The sequence below is a fragment of the Eretmochelys imbricata genome, chromosome 13, assembly GCF_965152235.1.
Source record: "Eretmochelys imbricata isolate rEreImb1 chromosome 13, rEreImb1.hap1, whole genome shotgun sequence".
Lineage (NCBI taxonomy): Eukaryota > Metazoa > Chordata > Testudines > Cheloniidae > Eretmochelys > Eretmochelys imbricata.
Genome location: NC_135584.1, coordinates 37,001,317 through 37,024,638, shown reverse-complemented (window position 1 = coordinate 37,024,638; position 23,322 = coordinate 37,001,317). Strand labels below are relative to the sequence as shown.

Here is a 23,322-nt window from a genome sequence, read left to right as displayed (position 1 = left end):
GGTGCCGGGGGCAGAGCAACCTTGTCATTTACTGAGTTGATTAAAGGGATTTGGATCAATATTTTGGCCCCATCATGATGTCATGAATCCGGCTCCATCTCTGGCAACCCTGAGACTGGGGTCCTGCTGAGGGGGCTACCCAGGGCTGTGTCCCTTTCCCGCCCCCCCCCGAGCCAGCCAGCCCCCTGCCCTGGGGCTGGATCGGGGTAATTACCTTAGATTTGGAAATTCTTCGGTATTGTTCCAAGGGGCCCCCTTGAAACCACCATTGAAGTTTCACGATGTGGCATGAAGATGACCTTGAAACCACTGTATTAAATGTGAAGGCCCAGCCACAAGGCCCTCCGACACCCTCTTTTCCAAGGAACGCCGATCAAAACCGCCTTTGCTTTAAAAGTTAGTGTGTGTGTATATATATATAATATTTTCATAGAGATATAGATATTTGATATATAAAATAGCATTTGTTTGCATTTTACAAAACAGAAGAAAAAACCCAGCCCATCCGCTTCACTCCAAAAAATAAAATAAATTCCAAAATAATGAAAATAAAATAACCTCCCCTCCCCCCAAAATTGGCTGTTTCCTCCCCATTTCCTGAAGCCCTGAGTTGCTGGGTGTGTCCCGGGTAGCGAGTGTGCTGGGGAAGGGGTGTCACTGTATGGTGAGGGTGGGGCGTGATTCAGTCTGCCTTACTCTTGGCGGGGGAGAGGCCGTTGGCATGGGGGGCGTGGGCTCGGCGGGCGGGCACCGGGAGGCACAGGTAGGTGCTGAACAGCGGAGCATAGTCGGGGTGACACAGGGCGAAATCCTGGAACTGACCTGGCAGGGAGAAAATGAAGGAGAGGGAGAAATAGCCACTGGGCTGGCTCGGCCACCCATCTGTCCATCTGTCCGTCCGTCTATCTGCCCCCTTCCCCGTCCATCAGTCTGTTCATCCACCTTTCTGTCTGTCTGCCCTCTCTTTCATCTGTCTGTCTGACCGTCCATCCATCTGTCTGCCCTCTCGTCTGTCTCTCCGTCCATCTATCTGCCCTCTTGTCTGTCTGTCCATCTTTCTGCCCTATCCTCTTGTCTGTTTGTCTGTCTGCCTTGCATGTTTAGCCTCCCTCTCTTTCTCTCTCTTCTTCCCCCCGTGTCAGTTTCTCTGTCTACCCATCTGTCTGTCTGTCTTCTGGGTCCCCCCAGCTGTCTGTCTGCCGGTCCACCCCCATCTGTCTGTCTGCCAGGCCCCCCATCTATCCGGGGGTGCTCACCGATGCTCAGCCCGTGGTGGGGCTCAGCCCCGCCCAGTGCAGTGTAGAGCTTGGCTCCGTCGGCCCAGGGCGTCCCCAGCAGCAGGCGCAGGATGGCACAGAAACCCTCCCGGGGCAGGCGTGGGGGCCCCTGCCCCGCCCCCCTTTCACAGAACAGCTGTGGGGAGGGGGAGAGATGGTGTGAGCGGGAGAAAGACCGCACACAATCCCCATGTCCCCAGTCCCCCAATACTCCCCCCACAGCTCCCATATCCCCCCGCCCATGACCCCCAGATATACGCCACCCAGAGCCCCATATCCCCCCGCAGCCCCTTCATCCTCTCCACATCCCCCAGATACCCTCACCCACAGCCCCCATATCTCCCTTCAGCCCTTAGATCCCCCCGCACTCCCAGATACCCTCCATATCCCCCACACATACTCCCCCATTGCACATCCTCCAACCCCAGCCTCCTCCCCCCACCCTCTATATCCCCACACATACCCTCCCAGACCCCTCCCCCCCATACTCCCAACCCATCCCCCCATAGCCCCATCCCTGCCCGATTCCTGCCAAAGCCCCTCCCCCACCCCCCACTCCCTGCCCCCAACCTCGAAGGCCAGGAGCGTGAGGTCCTCAGGGCTGCGTCCCCCCTCCAGCGCCTGCAGGGCCAGCCGCACTGCCCGGGCATCCACGGCACCCCCTGGGTCCTTGAGGACAGACACACAGATGAGGATTACTTCTGGACACAGAGCCCCCCACAAGCCCTTCCTCTGCCCAGGGTGCACTCCTATGCACCCCGGGGCAATCCCCCTCCCTCCCCCTCCCCCACCCCTGGGGCAATTTCCCACCCCCTGGGGCAATTCTCCACCTCTGCGGCAATCACCCTCCCCTCTCCCACCCTGGGGCAATTCCCCACACTCTGGGGCAATCCCCTTCTCCCCTACCACACCTAGGGCAATTCCTCACCCCCTCCGGCAATTCTCCCCCTCTCCCCCAACCCCAGGATCAGTTCTCCTTCCTGACCCCGGGGCAATTCTCCAACCCCTGGGGCAATTCACCTCCCCTCCTCCAACCCTGGGGCAATTCCCCTCCCACAACCGCCCCCTGAGCAATCCCAGTCCCCCACCTCTGGAGCAATTCCTCTCCCCTCTCCACCCAGGGGCAATTTCCCCCAGTCCCTGGGCAATCCCCTTCCATTCCCCGCTCCTGGGGAGCTCTCCTCCTCAGCTCTCTCCTGCTCCCTTCCTGCCCCCCGGTACCTGCTGGAAGTAGGCACAGAGCCCCTCAGGCGCCTCAGGGTGGGGCAGCCCCAGCCAGCGGGCGAGTTCCTGGCACCCCAGAGTCCCTGCTCCACCGTCAGGCAGGGGGCCCCCCGTGACCCACCTGCAGGGGGATCCCGATGGGGGGGGGAGAGGGGTCAGAGACACGGGGCAGCACAGCCCCACCCCCAACATAGCATTGTCCCTCTGTCTGTCCCTCCCCACTGCCCATCCATCCTCCCCCGCCCCTATTGCCACCCCTCCCCTCTTCTCCCAACCTCCCCCCACCTCCTCCTCCCTCCCTCCCTCTGTCTCCCGGCCCCACACCTGGCCCTCCGCAGAGCCCTGTCCAGCTCCCAGAGCCGGGGCTCCAGCGCCACGCGCAGGTGCCCGACCGCCCGCACCGGCAGAGTCCCCACCAACTCGCACTCGGTGGCCGGGATGCCCAGCGCCCTGCGGGAGACAAGGGCAGGTAGTGGTCAGACCGAGGGCTCCCCCCCACACCGAGCCCCCCATTGTGTCCCCCCACTACAGTGCCCCAACCCCCATACCCCAAACAACCCATGTACTTCCCTCCAACCCCTCATACATACCCCTCGCATACCCCTCAGAGCACTGACCCCCCATAACCTCCCCAAAAACTTTCCATGTGGCCATGCTGACCCCACAACCCCCCTGCCAACCCCTCCAAGGACCCCCATGCCAACTCATCTGCATACTCCTAAATGGCCCAACCCCCATATCCCCTGCTTCAACCCCATCTGAGTACCCTGATAACCCACCATCCCCTACATTGTAGCCATGCCAATCCCCTGAGGCCCCAAACACCAACCCCCCCATGCCCTCCCATGCTCCCCTCACCTGCCTCCAGGGATCCTGTGACAATTGCTGCCCACGGCCCCCTCACACCAACTCTCTGGTACCATGTGCCCCTCCCATGAACGCCGTGCCCCTCCCATGAACGCCACACCCCACATAACCCAGACACCCTAGGCCCACCCCCCGGTGCCTCACGCCAACCTCCCCACCACCGCCTTATCCCAATATCCCTTGCCAAACCCCATGGGGGCCCCCCATCCTGCCCCCCTGCAGTGACCCCCAAGGGGAGCCCAGTCAGCCCCCCAACAGGGCCACTCACCGGGCCATGGCTCTCTGCACATTGCTGGCATAAAGGGTGGGGTTGATGCTCTCCTCAGCGCTGGGCTGATAGACGGGGAGGAACTGCAAAAGACGAGGGGGTTAGGGGGCAGCAGGGAGTGTGTGGGGAGCTCAGCTGTGGGGCATTGGCCCTACTGCCCTGGAACGGCACTAGGGGGTGCTGTGCAATCTCACCTCCACTTCCACGGTGGTGCAGAGTTGTGATGCCGTCAACCAGATGACTTTGAGCCTGGCGAGGGTGAGAGAGACATGACACCCCAAGTTAGCAGTCCAAGAGTACAGCAGGGAGACAGACAGACAGACACATAGCAGGGCTCATGCCCTCCAGCAGGGGGCAGCAGACAGACAGCTGCACTCATGCCCTCCAGCAGGGGGCAGCAGACAGACAGACACACAGCAGGGCTCATCTCCTCCAGTAAGGGGCAGCAGACAGACAGATACACAGCAGGGCTCATTCCTTCCAGCAAGGGGCAAGAGACAGACAGACCCCCTCCCCCATGCATAACTCACACTCCGGGGCCTTGCCACGCCCAGGTTGTCGAGTCCTGTCAAGAGAAGAACAGAGGCGTTGGTTGTGCGGCCCGACCACACCATCCACCCAGCCCATTATCCCTGCCAGACGCTCACCAGGCTGTTGGGGTACCGGACAAGGATGGGCTGGATAGGAACCCCGGCAATGAAGGCACCTGGGAGAGAGAGAGACAACCTGTTTACACCAAGGCTTTCACTCTGGATTTACACGGAGGTGCAGAGAGAGGTGTAGGGTGTTACAGAGTCACCTGCATGCACGCAAGGAGTTATGTCAGGCACAGAGAGGTTAACAGCCTTTCCACTGAGACTCACCCTGTGGGTTACTGTCATTTGCTCTGGGTTTACACTTGGGTAACTCTAAGTTTACACAGTGTTTACTTGGATGGCTACTCCAGATTTACACTGATTCTAGCTTTACAGTGGATTTTTGCAGCATTTACTTGGAGGGTTACTCTAGATTGACACTGAGGTTACTCTCTGCTTCTTCTAGCTTCACACACTGGGGGTTAGCCAGCATTTACACTAAGGCTGCTCTACATTTACATTGAGGTTCACATTTCAGTTTACATAGATTGGTTCTCTAGAATTGCCCTGAGACTGGCCACATGTACACTGATGATTGTTCTGGGTTTACTCTGTGCTTCAAACAGAGCAGCTACTCTCAATCCACACAGTGAGTTATTCCAGGTTTACACCAGGTTTACTCTATGTTTCAAACAGAGCAGCTGCTCTCAATAAACACAGCATCTTACTCCAGATTTACTCTGTGCTTCAAACAGAGCTGCTGCTCTTGATTCACACAGCATGTTATTCAAAGTTTACTCCAGGTTTACTCTGTGCTTCAAACAGAGCACCCGCTCTCAATACACACAGCGTGTTACTCCAGGTTTACTCCAGGTTTAAGTCTGTGCTTCAAATGGCATCGCTACTCTCAATCCATGCTGTAGATTACTCCAGGTTTACCCTTACCATACACAGGGGATTACACTGTGTTCCACAACGACGTTTCCTCCCACCACACCCAGTGCAACTGCGCTGCTCACACTGGAGTTTCCTGCAGCTCCAACTGCCAATCTCACCCCCCCAGGCCCAACCCCGCAGGGAGGAGTCTCTGGGCTCGAGAGTCATTACACCCAGGCCCTGCTTGGCCAGCGGGAAGGAGGTCCCAGGGTGGGGGTCGCCCTACTCCCCCACACCCTTGTGTGAGCCAGGCTGTGCTGCCATGCCTCATACCTGGCTTAAACTTCAGTAAGGCTTTCTTGTTAGAGCAAGTCCCCTCGGGGAAGAAGAGCACCTGGGGGAGAGTAAAGGGGAGAGTGTCAGATACCCGGGAGGGGGGGTGATCCAGGGGAAGGGATGGGAATTGCGGGGGGGCGGGGGGGACCAGTCTCACCTGTGGCCATTTTCCCTGGGATGTGGCCCGTCTCTTCACCTCCTCTACCACCTTCTTGCGAGAGGCTGGGTCATGGCGGGACACCAAGATGGCTTGGTTGAACCGGAGCAAGGCTGAGGGTGGCAGAGAAATGGGTGAGGGGGGCAGGCCATTGGGAAGGGGACAGACCCACCACCACCTGCTGCCACCCAACCCCAATGGATCCACCACAGGTCCTCACCCTGGGGCCGCCTCTTCCCCCTCCCCTCACTCCCCATCCCCTCTCCTCCCTCCTCTCCTCTGCCCTGCTGCCATCCACGAGCTCCTCTTTTACCCACTCCCCATCTCCTCCTTTCACAACCCCTCCCCCTCCTGCCCCAAACCCATGGTGCCGTCCCCATTAGGGGAGACACCCACCAAAATGGGGAGGATGAGATATCGCTGGACCCAGCTCTGTACCCCACTGTTACCTATCAGCTCTGTGTTCTTGGGGAACCAGGGCGCAGTACCAAGCCTGTCTGACCCCCCGCCAGCCTCTGCTTGAACCAAAATCGATCAGAAGAAAGATAAAAAGCAATGAAAAGGCAGTGAGAGACACACCTAAACCCCTGGAATAAGGGTAACAGGATTAAGGAAACTCCCCTAGCCTCATTTGCATTGAAGATGGGACAGGGAGGCATCCCCATTAGCATACAGAATGGAGAATAGAGATTCCAAGGCAAGAACCGCATGGAACTCTGGGACCAGAAAACCAGGGAAGCGCACTGCATGATGGGGGATCTCTGCTCCAGATGTTAATGAACCCACACCTGTACATACCCAGCTAGGTAGTTATCAGACCAATTCTAGTAATCAATCCTTTATTGGTATCCAAAATAGTGAAGCTCCCTAACTGCATTGTGAGCTCCCTCCAAGGAACACTGCCCAAAGCCAGGAATGATCAGTTCCCATTGTCTAGCCTGAACAAAACAACTTTGGTAGAATCATAGAATCATAGAATATCAGGGTTGGAAGGGACCTCAGGAGGTCATCTAGTCCAACCCCCTGCTCAAAGCAGGACCAACACCAACTAAATCATCCCAGCCAGAGCTTTGTCAAGCCTGACCTTAAAAACTTCTAAGGAAGGAGATTCTACCACCTCCCTAGATAATGCATTCCAGTGCTTCACCACCCTCCTAGTGAAAAAGTTTTTCCTAATATCCAACCTAAACCTCCCCCACTGCAACTTGAGACCATTACTCCTTGTTCTGTCATCAGCTACCACTGAGAACAGTCTAGAGCCATTCTCTTTGGAACCCCCTTTCAGGTAGTTGAAAGCAGCTATCAAATCCCCCCTCATTCTTCTCTTCCGTAGACTAAACACCCCAGTTCCCTCAGCCTCTCCTCATAAGTCATGTGTTCCAGTCCCCTAATCATTTTTGTTGCCCTCTGCTGGACTCTTTCCAATTTTTCCACATCCTTCTTGTAGTGTGGGGATCAAAACTGGACACAGTACTCCAGATGAGGGCTCACCAATGTCGAATAGAGGGGAACGATCACGTCCCTCGATCTGCTGGCAATGCCCCAACTTATACACCACAAAATGCCATTGGCCTTCTTGGCAACAAGGGCACACTGTTGACTCATATCCAGCTTCTCGTCCACTGTAACCCCTAGGTCCTTTTCTGCGGAACTGCTGCCGAGCCATTCGGTCCCTAGTCTGTAGCGGTGCATGGGATTCTTCTGTCCTAAGTGCAGGACTCTGCACTTGTCCTTGTTGAACCTCATCAGATTTCTTTTGGCTCAATCCTCTAATTTGGCTAGGGCCCTCTGGATCCTAGCCCTACCCTCCAGCATATCTACCTCTCCTCCCAGTTTAGTGTCATCTGCAAACTTGCTGAGGGTGCAATCCACACCATCCTCCAGATCATTTATGAAGATATTGAACAAAACCGGCCCCAGGACCGACCCTTGGGGCACTCCACTTGATACCGGCTGCCAACTAGACATGGAGCCATTGATCACTACCCATTGAGCCTGACAATCTAGCCAGCTTTCTATCCACCTTATAGTCCATTCACCCAGCCCATACTTCTTTAACTTGCTGGCAAGAATATTGTGGGAGACCATGTCAATAGCTTTGCTAAAGTCGAGGAACAACACGTCTACCGCTTTCCCCTCATCTACAGAGCCAGTTATCTCGTCATAGAAGGCAATTAGATTAGTCAGGTATGACTTGCTCTTGGTGAATCCATGCTGACTGTTCCTGATCACTTTCCTCTCCTCTAAGTGCTTCAGAATTGATTCCTTGAGGACGTGCTCCATGATTTTTCCAGGGACTGAGGTGAGGCTGACTGGCCTGTAGTTCCCAGGATCCTCCTTCTTCCCTTTTTTAAAGATGGGCACTACATTAGCCTTTTTCCAGTCGTCCGGGACTTCCCCCGATCGCCATGAGTTTTCAAAGATAATGGCCAATGGCTCTGTAATCACATCTGCCAACTCCTTTAGCACTCTCGGATGCAGCGCATCCGGCCCCATGGACTAGTGCTCGTCCAGCTTTACTAAATAGTCCCGAACCACTTCTTTCTCCACAGAGGGCTGGTCACCTCCTCCCCATGCTGTGCTGCCCAGTGCAGCAGTCTGGGAGCTGACCTTGTTCATGAAGACAGAGGCAAAAAAAGCATTGAGTACATTAGCTTCTTCCACATCCTCTGTCACTAGGTTGCCTCCCTCATTCAGTAAGGGGCCCACACTTTCCTTGACTTTCTTCTTGTTGCTAACATCCCTGAAGAAACCCTTCTTGTTACTCTTAACATCTCTTGCTAGCTGCAACTCCAGGTGTGATTTGGCCTTCCTGATTTCACTCCTGCATGCCTGAGCAATATTTTTATACTCTTCCCCGGTCATTTGTCCAGTCTTCCACTTCTTGTAAGCTTCTTTTTTTTTTATACTCCCTTGTGCCATCAGTTTACACATAAATCTAGTGTCTCCCTTGAACCATTGTTGTTTCTCTACAAAACCCCCTACCCATGCTCAAGTAAGTGTTCTGATGCCTGGATCCAAACTCTGTAGCAGTTCCACTGGGACTTCATCGTCTCCTGACTGATCTCCTGGGGGCTCTGCCTGTCTCCAGCACTCCAGACCCTCAGCTACCACCAACACCTGGGACCCCCAATCGATTCCAACTTCATGGAGTGGTGAGAACCCAGCTCTCTCTCTCTCTCTCTAGGTATAGCCTTCTGACCCTGCCTTGTGTGACCAGTTATAGTTTTCTAAACATGACTTTTAGAATCAAAATGAAGTTAGATTTAATATTATAACTGTTTTGTTTGTTTGGCTCCCCTATGGTTAATAACTTCCATGGTTAAACTGGTTGCTTCTCTCTCTCTCTCTCGTGGGTGTTTTTTGGTTTCCTCATTCGCTCTGCTGCAACACACCTCATTCCTAAGCTAAAAGATCCCTGAAGTGCCCAAAACGCTGGGGGGGTTTGCTCATCAAGTGGGTTACAACCAGAACAATTGTAATGTGAAAGTGGGGATAGAGACGTGCTGACCCTGGGATGTATGAGGGTGGCAGCTTGGAAGTGCTGCTCGACCCAGCCTGCTAGGTACAGGGACATATAAGGGGTCGGCTTGGGAGTGCTGATTAACCTGGTCCTCTCAGAAATGCTCTGTTAATGTGTGTGTGTGTGTTTGTCTGATTCTGGGGCTGGAAGAACCCAGCCCTGGGGAACCTCGGTCCTGCAGGATGGCTCCATTGGGAGGGAGCTCCGTATGAGAAGTAGAGCTCCGTATGAGAACACAAGTGACACAAGCAGTACATTGATAGAAGTAGAGAACCCCCCTACCCCCAACCAGAAGAGTAACCCTAATAAATGAGCATACCCCAAACTAACAGGCAACGCTGGTAACACCCACTTCCTGCCCCATCCCCCTGTAGCTGGAGCCCCATGGACCCTGCTCCCCATTCCCACCCATGACTGGGATGCTCCTTCTGGAAGGGTCCCATGGGGGGAACCATCCAATGGGGAGACCATCCAATGGAAGGGCCCATATCCCCACCCCACTCTAGCATGGGCCCTTCCATCCGATGACCCCAAGGTCCCTCAATGGCATCATCCAACGGGGAGACCATGCAATGAAAGGGCCCGCCTCCCCACCGTGCTCCATGGGGACCATGCAAAGGAAGGGCCCATCTCCCCTCCCCACCCCAGGGTTCTCGTCCATCCAATGACCCCAACAGGCATCATCCAATGGACCCTTCCATCCGATGACCCTAACGTCGCCCATTGGCATCATCTAATGGACAGACCATGCAAGGGAATGGCCCATCTTCGCAGCCCCTCACCTCCAATGACAGGCACATGGAGGTTCTCCGTGCGGGAGACTACCATGGGAATGTCACACGGCAGCAGGATGATGGGGTCGAAGAAGGTGGAGTGGGGGGCGGCCACCAGGATCGGGGCCTCCAAGCGTGATGCCCGCTGCCCCCGCACCCGGATCTGCATGAAGCCGAGGAGGAAGAACATCAAGCGGCTCAGGAGGTAGACGGAGCTGTAGGAGACGGAGCTGAAACAGGAGAGATGGAAATGGTGGATGTGAGGGAAGCACAGGGCTGGGCTAGCAGGGGGCTGTGGGTCAGGATTGAGGGACACCAGCAGTGTGTGGTGGGGGTGAGGGGGCGGGTGGTCTCTTACCTCCTCCAGTCCATGAGCGGCTCTTTCAGCTCTTCCTCGGATCGGTGCAGCACCTGGAGCAGCGCGAAAGGCCAGATGAGGAAGAGGACAATGAAGGCCAGGGCCACGCGGAGTGGGGCCAGCACCGTTCCCAGTAGGTAGAACTGCAAACCAATGGGAGAAACATCAACCCCCCAACACTGACTGCCCGGGCGCCTCTGGGCAGTGCGGGTGACAGGATCCCCTCAGGTCAGCATTGTAGGGCTTATCTCCACCAGCAGGAGGCAGCAGGGTCCCGCACTCACACACATACACACAGAGTTCACCCAGCCTGGCAGGTTTTCCTGGGCCTGGCCTCATTGAAAGGAACCAAGCCCAAGGACTCCCCACAACACACCACACAGAGCACTGTCTCCTTAGTGTGTACTGTCCTGGGGCTCACGCCCACAGGGCAGAGAAGGGGAGCCCCAGGGAGGAGTTACAGGCCCAAGATGGCAGCCAAGGGGCAGCTGTCAGCAGGGGATTGGGCAGGGGTTGTGATCATGTAGCAGGGAGTTCCAAAGGCCTGAGTACATGTAACACAGTCACAGTGATTTTGAGCCATGCTATGTTAGCTTGGGTTACACATGCCTGTTGCTCTGTGTGTGTGCGTGCGTGCACTGTGTAAGTCTTGTGTGTGTATTGCGTTATTTTCTGTTTGTGTGTGCAGGTACTTTGTACACTGTGAATGTTTTGTGTCTTGTGAATGTTTTGTGTTATTTTCTGTTTGTTTAGTTGTTGTGTGTGCACATTGTGTGTTTGTGTATGTTTTGTGTGTCATGTTATTTTCTGTTTGTTTCATTTTTTATGTACAGTGAATGTTTTTGGTTTATTGGGTTATTTTCGGTTTCTGTGTTTAATTGTTTTGTGTACTGTGGATTTGTGTGTATTGTGTTATTTTTTGTTTGCATTTTTAGTTGTTTTGTGTATTATGGATGTTGTGGGTGCACTGTGGATGTTTTATGTTATTTTCTGTTTTCTTGTTTAGTTGTTATTGTCATGTGTTTATTGTGTATGTTTTGTGTGTACTGTGCTATTTCCTGTTTGTGTGTTTAGCTGTTTTGTGTACTGTGGATGTTTGTGTGTTTGAATATTTTGTGTCATTTTCTGTTTGTTAGTACACAAACAGCTTATGTGTGTGTTGTGTATGGTGTGATTTACTATTTGTGTGTTTGTTTATTTTCTGTACTTGTTTGCATGTGTGTTTTCCTTCACTGGGTACATAGGGATGCTGTTGATTCCATTTGATCTGGGGCTCTTTTGGGTTTCTTTTGGCTTTTTTGCACGGTTTGTGTTTTGTGGTCCGTTTTCTGAAAACGATTTGACATCCGGGGCCAGATTCATCAATCTCCTTCTGTCCGTTTGCATCTTTATTAATACATATGCTAATTATACTAATCACAGCTCCACACAGTCCCCTACGCAGCCAGGTGCAACCCCAGTTAATGATTAATAAATAATAATACAAGATGCTTACGTCAGTACTTTGCTAATTCAAGGCCTGTACTAATCATCATCATAAATATTATTAAAGTAGAAATTCTCGGCTATCACTGGATCAACCTCCAATTCACACAAAACTTTATTAGCATTAATAATAAAACAATAGATGTTGTCAATATAACCTACTCTGGGATACTTGCTGTGTATTTTACGTTGCTATAACTTTTCATTTCCTATATTTTAATAGTCAGAACTGCCTCAAATTGCACACCTTAAATGATGGCACAGAGGGAAACTGAGGCACCAAAGGATACATTTTTAAGGGCTCTGAAATCTCGTCCTTGTTCCGAACTTTATATACTTTGAATACACCTTTGCAGCACTGAGATTTCATAAACAATAATAGTCCATTTTTCATAGAGAAACATCAAAATTTGATCTAGACAACCCTAGCAGTTGCTGAATTAAATGATTAACAATAATAATTACAACGGGAAGAATTAGGGATTTGGGCATCTCTTTGGGAAAAGTAATTTGGTTCGATTAGACCGAAAATGGCCATTCTTTTTGTTGGGGGTCAAACGACCCATTTTGTGTATATTCTGACCATGGTTAAACACTTTTGGCTCTTTTCTAAAATAACAATAAAATAAAAACAAGAAACTAAAATGAAAGGACATTTCAAAGCGAGACCCAGAAAATCAAAACATTGTGTTTCCAAAACGTCAGCATGAACCCAACTTGATTTTTATTTGTTCAGTTTGTTTGTTGCTATAAGAAACAATTTGGTCAAATCGACATGAATCCACTCAATATTTCAGTGTTATTTTTCACTGAAAAAGGGTTCAGCTGAAAACCCAGCTCTAATAATAGTTAATAAACTCAGCATCTTTGTGGCCAGTCCCACCTGACACAACATGAACTAATAATGTTAGTAATAAAGATAAATATTGTGAGTTCAGTTTCATCAGAATAGGAAATGGCTAAGGTACTTTGACTCCAAATGGAAATATTTTTTTTACGGATAATTGTTCTTAATACACAAACTTCAGGATGTGACCCATTCGATCCCTGAAGATGCATAACTAATTAGCACCAAGAATAATTAGTATGATTAACTTTAAGGTCGAGTCTCCGCCCTTGATCTAAGCCAATACAAAATGAAATACAATTCATAATCAGGATATTGATTAGTAACAAGTTTGTCTGTCTGCAAAACTAACAAATTAATACGCTAATACCTAATAATAATAATAATAATACTAATATTCAAAGTTAAACAGTTATTAATACTAGAGGGTTCTCAGAATAGGAGGCAGTCTATGCCAGCTAATGGCAAATGGAAATTATATTAATATTGAGGCCAATAATTATGATTAGAGACACTCCAGGACTTGCGGTATTCAAACTCAATGGATGCAAAAGTAAATGCTGAATTCTGCCTGCACCTACACAGGAGCTCGACGTTACTAGCAGCCACAAAGGTGAGCCCGAGGCCAAGTGTCTGCAGTGGAAATAAACACTTGTAATAGTAATGATAAATTGTCATATTCCAGAAAGTGGGCACCCCACGCTCGTCAATAGGGTGAGGCATCCTAGCATAAAGTTGGGAGATGGGCTAAGGAGAGGTTAATAACTCTGGGGCAATTTCATCCGGTCAACTCCTGCAGATACCACACGAATGAATAACACTCAGTAACGCTCCAACCCTCCCTCTCTGTCATTAACAGCAGCCCAGTGAGACACGCCAGGCCAGCTGAAGCCCAATTGCAGTAATACAAATATTAAGGTTAATAATGACTAATGCAGAAACCCGAGTCATTGGATAAGAACCATTGACTCTGAGCTCTTTGGGGCAGAGATCGCCCACAACCAGGGCTATTAGGCGCTACCGTAATGCACCTAATAAATAATTAACAGAACCTGGCGTCCTGGGCCACGATTGGGGTTCCTACGTAATACACCTAATAAACAATGTACAGAGCCTGACGCAACAGGGTCCTGGTCCATGACTGGGTCTGATAGTGCTACCGTAATACACCTAATAAATAATAATTCATGTCACCCCAAGAGACGCAAACCAAATGAATAATTATCCATCTTTAGTGTCAATGTCAGATGACTCAAAATTAAACAGCAATATGAATTAGAGAAATAATGATTATTAACAGGGATTTTACACAGTGGGATCCTAGATGACCCCAAATGGAAATAATTGGCGTATTAAGGCTAATTCATCATTAATAGGGGATCTCTAGATTTGACTTAGCCCCCGTGGGTTCGAAATCAAGGATTAGCCCTCAATATTATCTGAGCAGAGTTTTGCTACCCATGTCTGCTAAAAATGGACTAACAGTATGAATATTAACCCTATTTATTAATAAGAGGAATTTCCCAGCTAATGGCAAGTGGAAATAATCTGTTTATTAGGGCTTAGAATAGGGAAACTCTATAATTTCTTAATAATGGAAACTCTAGGATTTGACTTGATCCCAATGGCTGCAAATTAAAAGAATGGATACAGTTAATGATTGTATTCATCGCTATGATTAATAGAGATTTTTGATTGTCAGTTGCAGCTAGCACCCTGGGAATCCTGAAAAGACTGAAACGGTTTGCTTCAAAGCTGTCAAAATGAATACATTTGATTTATTTATGTCTGAAATATTTTTTTCTGGAATAATATTGATATGTTGCTCATAATAATCTATGGTTATTGCTAATAGGGATTCTTTGGAATGGCAGATGGCTGCTCCCAGCAAATATAATCCAGGCTCCCATAGCACCTAACCCCCTTAGGCCCCATAGCAACACTCCCAGACAGAAATATTAAGTCTACTAATTAGGAATACAGCATCCCTGGCATGTGCTCCTCCGCATCCCCCCCAAGGGACCCCCCTCAAGGTCTGACCTATAATAACCCTGGAGCAGAGGGCCTGTTAGAGCAGAGCAAGCCCTCTCCCGTAGGGGAAGGCAGGGGGTACAACAAGGGGGGCTGTGAGGGGGGACAGAGAGGATATGGGAAGTTGGAAGGCGGAAATGGAGAGGCTGAGAATGGAGAAAGATTGATAAATGCAGTGGGTGTATAAAGAACAGGAGGACTTGTGGCACCTTAGAGACAAACCAATTTATTTGAGCATAAGCTTTCGTGAGCTACAGCTCACTTCATGGGATGCATAGGAGGTGTACAGTGAGAGAGAGAGACAGAGAGATGGGGCCACGCGGATGGATGGATTAATGATTAATAATTAATAGTGACAGTAAAATAAGGAGGTAAACCAGACACAGCTGCTTAGCTGGTCCAGACCGGCCCCTGGACCCGGGTGCAGCCAGGGCCCATTGACACCCCCCCCCCCCCCCGCGGGGATCTGGCCCTCAGTGCACTGGCTGGAGACAGGAGGCCCCAAGCCAGAGATGCCAAACCCTCCAGCAGAACTGACGCCTACAGATCCTAAAGCCATGTGAGGGGCCACTGTACAGCCTGTGGGAATATCCTGCCAGCCCTGGGGCTGTGTGTGTTGGGGGGGGGGGGGGCCGGGGCTGCGATCCCAGGGGGCTGCGGGTCGGGAGTGAGGGGCACCGGGCAGGGCTGGGGCGTTGCCTCGGGAAGAGCCTCTAGAGAAACAGGATGTAAATAAACTAGAGGAAAACGAAACAGAAAGGGAAATGGAAGCAGATGCCCGGCTCCCCCGGCCCGGCAGCGGGACCGCCGCCCCCCAGTACCCGGGCCCCCCAGATCTGGGGCGGTCCCGGCCCCCCTGCGCTGGGCCCGGCTCCCCCCAGCGCAGCCTGCGCTAAAAACCAGCCAGGGAGGCTGCCGCATCCGCACCCCCGAGCCCACGAGACACTGCCGCCCCCCCCCCCACCAGACACTGGGATGCCCCCAGTACACCTCCATCCCCTCCCATCCCCCCAGACACTGGGAGCCCCCCAGTACACCTCCATCCCCTCCCATCCCCCCAGACACTGGGAGCCCCCCAGTACACCTCCATCCCCTCCCATCCCCCCAGACACTGGGCGCCCCCCAGTACACCTCCATCCCCTCCCATCCCCCCAGACACTGGGAGCCCCCCAGTACACCTCCATCCCCTCCCACCCCCCCAGACACTGGGAGCCCCCCAGTACACCTCCATCCCCTCCCATCCCCCCAGACACTGGGAGCCCCCCAGTACACCTCCATCCCCTCCCATCCCCCCAGACACTGGGAGCCCCCCAGTACACCTCCATCCCCTCCCATCCCCCCAGACACTGGGAGCCCCCCAGTACACCTCCATCCCCTCCCATCCTCCCAGACACTGGGAGCCCCCCAGTACACCTCCATCCCCTCCCATCCCCCCAGACACCGGGAGCCCCCCAGTACACCTCCATCCCCTCCCATCCCCTCAGACACTGGGATGCCCCCAATACACCTCCATCCCCTCCCATCCCCCCAAACACTGGGAGCCCCCCAGTACACCTCCATCCCCTCCCATCCCCCCAGACACTGGGATGCCCCCAATACACCTCCATCCCCTCCCATCCCCCCACGGAGACTGGGAGCCCCCATCCCCCGCCCCTGACACAGACATCTCCCAAACACCCCCCAGCCCCACCCCCCTGCCCCTCACCTTGGCTCTCTGCGCCCCCGTCAGCCGCAGCTCGTGGACGAAGGGGTTGGGGGCGCCCCCCCCGTCCCGGCCCCCGCTGCCCCCCTCCATCGCTGCCCCCACCCCGCCCCCTCCGGGCTGGGAGCTGTGGCTGCCGCCGGAGCCAGGGCCTAAGTGATGGGAGGGACGGACAGACGGACAAGGGGGGGGCGGGACCAGGGCGTGGTGTCCCGGGCTCAAGGGGCTGGGCTACGGGCTGGTTTAGGCAGCATCTCACTCCTGCACCGCTCCATCCACCCCCCTGTCTGTCCCTCCACCCCCCTGTCTGTCTATCCATCCCTGTGTCTGTCCCTCCAGCCCCACGTCTGTCTATCCATCCCCTTCTGTCCCTCCAGCCCCCTGTCTGTCCCTCCAGCAATGCATCTGCCTGTCTGTCCATCCATCCCTGTGTGTGCCCCTTCTGTCCAGCTAGCTCTTTGTCTGCCTGTCTGTCCGTCCATCCATCCCTGCCTCTGCCCTTCCAGCCCCACCCCAGTCCATCCATCCCCATGTGTCTATCCATCGCTGTGTCTGTCCCTCCAGCCCCATGTCTGTCCATCAATGCCAATCTGTCCCTCCAGCCCTGTGTCTGCCTGTCTGTCCATCCATCCCTGTGTGTGTCCCTGTGTCTGTCCATCCAGCCCCCTGTCTGCCTGTCTGTCCGTCCATCCCTGTGCCTGTCCCTGAGTCTGTCCCTCCAGCCCATCATCTGTCCCTCCAGCCCCACCCCCGTCTGCCTATCTATCATCTGTCCCTCTGTGTGTCCCTTCATCTGTCCCTCCAGACCCCCCATTTGTCTGCTTGTCTGTCCATCCATCCGCCCCTGCCCCCCCCCTCTGTCTGTCCGTCCCTGTGTCTGTCCATCCAGTCCCCTGTCTGTCTGTCCATCCGGAGCAAGGGGCAAAACCCGGAGTCTGTCTCTATCTCTCCCCTCCTCCCACACGTGTTCTTCCCCTCCCTGCCTCTCTCCTTCTCCTGCCTTCAGTCCCCCCAACCCAGACTTGAGGGTGCCCCTCACTCGCGACCTGCAGCCCCCTGCTAGCCCAGCCCTGCCCCCACCTTCCACAGCTCTGCCGATGCCCCTCCCAGAGCTGGGGATAGAACCCAGGAGACCTTGCCCCCCCACCCCTGCTCTAACCACTAGCCCCCCACTCTCCTTCCAGAGCCAGAGATGGGACCCAGGAGTCCTGAGTGGGGTTTAGTGAAGGGGGCTAAGGGTCAGGACTCTGGGGTTCTCCCTTGGGCCCTGAGACTGGAGTGTGGTCTAGTGGTCAGATCACAGTGCCCCCCTCCCCGCCTGCCCCAGCTTCCCCAGTGGCAGCCAGTGCTGCTTGGAGAGCATCTGTTGCCCCAGGGGCCTGTGGTGTCACAAACTGTGTCTTGATCCCAGCCTGGTTTATCCGGTTGATCTGGTCTGCCCAGAATAAACACCCCCCACCCTGCCACTGGGTCTCTCCATGTAGTCCCAACCTTCCAGCCAGCCCTAAAGAGAGAGCGCCCCTCTGGGAGTGGGTAGATTTTCTCCCCTATTACAGGTGGGGAAACTGAGGCACAGAGAGGGCTGGACCAGGGTCACACGGTGAGTCAGGGTCAGAGTTAAGAGTAGAACCCAGGAGTCCTGGCTCCCAGCCCACCCTGCACTAACCACTAGACCCCACCCCCTCCAGGAAGCTTAGGTTTAGATGGTTACAATTCCAGCATGCCCGCCACTAGCTGATTGACCCCAGCTGGCTGTCTGCTGGTGTCCCTGGCTGTCCTCTTCACACCCCCAGCACTCCCCGCCCCATGTGCCCAGGCAAGTGGTATCTGAGTGGAGGCTCCGTGCTGGTCCTTGGTTCCTGGCTGGGCAGGATGCTGGAGCCAGGCACACTCTGCTCTGTCTTTATCTTGGCCTGATTAGATTTAGCTGCGAGCTGTGCTGGGAACAGGTGCATGGCACTGAGGCTAGGGGAGGGTTACACGCGAGCGGGGTGGGGGAATTATTACGTAGCTGTGGCCAGCCTGGGGTGAAAACCAGATCTTGGAAAGCCCTGGGAATGTGCATCCTGCACAGGGCCCAGGCTGGAGTCATTCAGTATCCTCTGTAGGACCCAGGACCTGGCTCCCCAGCCCCCCCTGCTCTAACCCTCCAGACTCCACGCCTCTCCCAGAGCTGGGATAGAACCCAGGAGTCCAGGCTCCCAGCCCCCTCCCCCCCTGCTCTGACCATGAAACCCTATGCCGCTCCCAGAGCTGGGAACAGAACCCAGGAGTCCTGACTCCCAGTGCCCCCTTCTCTAACCCACCAGACCCAGTTGTCCTCCCAGTGCTGGGGATAGAACCCAGGAGTCCTGGTTCAAATCCAGCCCTGGGATAGGGGGACTGGCTGGCTCCAGGGGGCAGGGAATAGGCTACAGGAGAGCGAGCTCTGATCCAGCCTCAGGTGGGGGGACGGGCTGGAGAATGGGATATGGGGTAGGATGGACGGACTGACGGCGCTGAGCTAGGCACAGCTTGGATGGACAGATGGATGGAGCTGAGACAGATGGATACACAGTGTCTAGACAGACAGGTCTGGAGATAGCGTCGCTGGAATGAGGGACAGATCGATAGATAGAGGTCAGATGCAGCAGTTAGCCGGACAGACGGACGCTGAACGGACTGAGGGGGTCAAGCAGACGCAGCCAGGAGAACGAAGGGTGGTTGCATGAATGGCAGCTGTTGTGCTGTGCAGAGGTACCTGGCCCGACCTGTTCCCAGGGAGCTGGGCAGGCCCTCCCTGCTATGCTGTCAGACCGGCCTCTCGCCAGTCCCAGCACCCACCCAGGAGGCACCAGCCAGCACCCTGCTCCGATGGGGCCCAAGCCAAGGAGATAATTGTGGCGGGCAATTAACAGGCGGGGTGGCAAAGTGATGGGCGAGAGAGGGTCAGCGTGGGAGTCCGAGGGGTGGGAACTCCCGTGGGGAGATGTGGTGGGATGGGAACGAGGATGGGACTGTCAGGAGGAGAGAAGGGATTGGCCCCAAAAGGGCCAAGGGGGGTCTAAGGGCATCTCCCTAGGGAAAGATGGACTTGCCCTTTGGGGCTGGTCCTGCCCTGGGGGATGGGGCTACGCAGGGCATGTGTGTGTGTGTGTGTCTCATGGCTCTGCCTAGGGGAAGGGCCCATCCTGACCTAGGCAGGGGAGGTTTGAGGGTGGATAGGAGCATACAGAGTTATTTTAAAGGGTCTGAACAATGGGTGGAAGCTATTTAGTCGAATATTGTCCTGTTCACTGCTGCCCACTAGTGCCCATGATACAGTACAGCCACCCCTTCCCCACCCCTGCGTCTGCTGCCCCCTAGTGCCCATTATACAGTATAGCCGCCCCTTCCCCACCCCTGTCATCTGCTGCCCCCTAGTGCCCATTATACAGTATAGCCGCCCCTTCCCTGCCCCTGCCCTCTGCTGCCCCCTAGTGCCCAGTGTACAGTATAGCCACCCCTTCCCCCCCACCCTCTGCTACCCCTAGTGCCCATTATACAGTATAGCCACCCCTCCCCCACCCCCACCCTCTGCTGCCCCCTAGTGCCCATGATACAGTATAGCCGCCCCTTCCCCACCCCTACCTCTGCTGCCCCCTAGTGCCCATTATACAGTATAGCTGCCCCTTCCCCACCCCCACCCTCTGCTGCCCCCTAGTGCCCATTACACAGCATGGACAACCCACAGATATGCTTTTAATTCATATTTTATTATAATCCTTTTGCAGATATGTTTGTCTTGCTTTAAAAAAAGTACAAAGCAATGAATTTGGTATCAAGTTTTCTTTTATTGTCTTTGCTTTTTCTACCATTTTATAAATGCTGGATTACTAAACTGCTGCTGAGAAGGGAGCATGCGTGGAGATTAGATGGATGAACGGATTGGTAGGTAAATAGACGTGTACATTGGGTCGATAGTGGGGGGAGATGAATTGGTAGAGAGGAAACAAGCAGCACTGATACGTAGATCCGTAAAACCATGGGGAGAGGGGTGTACATGGCTGGATGGAGAGAGAGGAGGGCTGTGTATGGAGGGATGAGTGCGTGTGAAAAGAAACAAGAGGGGCCGGACAGACAGACAGGGGGGTAGGAGAAGGGATAGTAGGCTCGACAGATTTGCAAAAGGAACCAGGTCTGGAGAACCAGGACTGAAGCTTTGCATCTTGCGTTCAGCTCTGCCCCCAGCGCAGGCTGGGTCCTTGCCCCCCTCAAAAGCAAGGCAGAAGTGGATCTGCTGCTGTTGAAGGGGTGTTGCTGGGTGGGATCTCAGGGAGTGTCAGGTTGCAGGGGGAGGTTGCTCTGGACAAGGGACCGTATTCCTCCAAGCCGAGGGGGTTTCCCAGCCTGGCAGATGGGAATGGGGGAGGTTGTACCTGGCAGGGCCCCTGAGATCTGGGAGCAGAGGCTCCCCACTGGGCTACTGCCTTTTGCAGTCCTTGGCACTGATGCTCTCCTCCAGCGTGGATGCCAGCGATTCGTGCTTGACCACACAGCTGTAGCTGGCACCCAAGCCCCACTCGCTGGCCGGCACCGTCAGGTAGCTGCTCACCGAGTAGGTCTTGTCCTCTCCCAGTGCCACCAGCCCCGTTCTCACCCCCTGGGCCTGGGTCTGGCAGTCTCGCCTCCACAGCACGTCGATGTAGCCGGGGAAGAAGCCGCTCACTAGGCAGGTCAGGGTGGCGAAGCCGGTGGCAATTTCCTCCTGGGCTGGAGGGAACAGCTGGATTTGGGGCTGGGGCAGATTGCTCCCTGCAGACACACAAAGAGGGCATTGGAGATGGCGGCTAGCAACCCCGGCTCACACCCCTTGACCTCACTGCCCTCCCAGAGCCAGGATAGAGTGCTGACTCCCAGCCTGCCCGCTCCAGCTACTAGACCCCACTCCCCTCCCAGAGCCAGGGATAGAACCCAGGAGTCCTGGCTCCCAACCCTTTTCTGTTCTAAAGCACTAGACCCCTCCCACCTCCCAGAGTCAAGTGTCTTGCCTCTCAATTCTTTGTCTTCATGACAAGACCAATCTCCCCTCCCTTAGTTATGGGTTCATTATTGTTGCTCCGATTAATTAACTTGTGTAGTTTATTTCGATTTGGCTACTTAACAGTAGATGAGCCCCCCGCCCCCTCCCCAGCCAGCCCCTCTGTCATCTTTTGAAAATATCACTATGGAATAAACAAACCCAGCAGTTCCCTGAAGAGCATGTGACATAGTCTGGAGATAAAATACACGTAGGAAGAACCAATGGCGCACCACACACCACCCTCTCCCACGGCAACCCAGTCTGGCCCCCTCACCCATCTCCTCGGGGGAGGCGGGGAGCAAGAGAAACCCCGTCCATAACAGAAACTCCTGCTCTGGTTTCTGTGGGCACTATGGAGAACGCCTCTGTTACCCACCTGGGCCTCCTCCACCAACCTCAATGTGCTCATCTAAGGGACAGGTCCCTGTCTGGCCACCATCACCCTAATATCGGAGCTTCTCCAATTCACTGAGCCACGTGACCTCTGGGAGGTAGGGAAGGGCTGGTTCCCTATTGCTGAGAGGGGGAACTGAGGTGCAGAGACGCTGGCCCAAGGTTAGACATGGAGGCAGTGGCAGAAGCAGCATCAAATTCAGATCTTTCAAAACCAGATCCTGACCCCTGGATCATCCTTCTATTCTAATGGCAGCAACCAGCTCCATACTCACTCAGCACACGCACGCGGGTCCCCTCTCCCCACGTCTGGACTCCAGCTGAACCATAGAAGGCAAAGCAGAAATAGATGGAGTCGTCTCCTTCCTGGACGTTGCGGATGGTGAGCAGGAACTTCTTGTTGGAGGCGTCTCTGGAGGGGACGTATCGCTCCGGGATCCCCGGAGCTCGGTAAATGGACAGATCTATTTTGAAGAGCAGCACCCCTTCGGGTTTCTGTCCAGGGCTCTGCCGGATCCAGTTGACGTTGACCTTGTCTGCTGTGACATTTGCCACAGCACATTCCAGAGCCACCGTCTGTCCAGGAGACACTGAGATCTCAGAGGGGCTTTGGCTGAAGGAGGCATATTGGCACCATCCACCTGCATGAGAGAAACCGGAACATCATCTCCACTCCTTTTTGCTCATGCACAGAGCAGTAGGTTGGTAGACTGACAGAGAGACCGTAGATGCGTGGAAGAATAGATGGAAATGGAGAGATACTACCAATGAGAGGTGGAATGGATAGCTAGAGATTCTGGAGATGGAGAGATGGAAAATAAATACTGCACATAGATAGATAGATAGATAGATAGATAGATAGATAGATAGATAGATTAGATGTGCATCAGGATGGATGGGTGGATGGGGGACAGATATGCATGGGTATAGATAGATAAATTGATTAGGTAGTTAGATAGATTTCCTTGGTTGCTCTGGATCATATGGTCCAGAGCCTCCTCCAGGCAGGGGAAGGAGCAGGAGCATCCGTGTGGGTTACTCACAGGCCAATGAGAGCAGCAGGATGAGTCCCTGGAGCGGATGCATGGCCGACCTTCACGCTGTCCTCAGGGCAGAGCTGAGACAGTCCAGGGAGAAGCCGCGTCTTATGAGGCTGCGTATTCAAATCCAGCCGCCGATGGGAAACGAGGAAGCTCCTCATTGGCTCGGCCGCAACTCCGGTGCAGCGGCCAAACCAATGGGCATCAGGGCATGGGTGGGAGATTTGCCTATGGGTTCCCCCAGCCTGAGCTGGACGGTCTGCATCTGTCATGTCCACAAACGACCTGTTGCTGCCATTGGGTGTATTTGAGCTTAGATCGTAACCCTCCAGTTGAGGAGCAATAGTCACCTGAGTTATCAGCCTGAGGACTGGGGACTTAGGAGATCCTGAAGGTACTGCCCCGGGAGCTGGAGAGCAGAGAACGGGCTTCATGATACCAGATGATGAGCTGGGAAATTAGCTCCTGGGTGGAGCAGGGAGGCTGGGAGTCATCACATCTGGGTTCCATGCCCACCCACAGGAACGCAGCGGGGGGCTATGCATTAGA

General features: G+C 53.9%; 2 protein-coding genes across 2 annotated transcripts; both read right to left on the bottom strand.

The window, feature by feature from the left end:
- Positions 1-401: 401 nt before the first annotated feature.
- LPCAT4 (lysophosphatidylcholine acyltransferase 4) lies at positions 402-16,436 on the bottom strand. The gene is made up of 14 exons (XM_077831863.1): positions 16,303-16,436; positions 10,235-10,377; positions 9,886-10,106; positions 5,581-5,693; positions 5,421-5,481; positions 4,284-4,342; positions 4,167-4,201; positions 3,831-3,885; positions 3,637-3,719; positions 2,826-2,951; positions 2,499-2,622; positions 1,848-1,946; positions 1,257-1,413; positions 402-822 (listed from the first exon to the last, which is right to left on the bottom strand). The coding sequence occupies exons 1-14, from the start codon at positions 16,390-16,392 to the stop codon at positions 683-685; spliced, it is 1,506 nt and encodes a 501-aa protein (XP_077687989.1). The 5' UTR covers positions 16,393-16,436; the 3' UTR covers positions 402-682.
- Positions 16,437-20,542: 4,106 nt separating this feature from the next.
- Positions 20,543-22,827, bottom strand: LOC144273739 (immunoglobulin lambda-1 light chain-like). Its single transcript, XM_077832437.1, has 3 exons — positions 22,777-22,827; positions 22,009-22,374; positions 20,543-21,072 (listed from the first exon to the last, which is right to left on the bottom strand). Exons 1-3 carry the CDS (start codon positions 22,817-22,819, stop codon positions 20,741-20,743), a joined length of 741 nt encoding a protein of 246 aa, XP_077688563.1. The 5' UTR covers positions 22,820-22,827; the 3' UTR covers positions 20,543-20,740.
- Between the last annotated feature and the right edge of the window lie 495 nt (positions 22,828-23,322).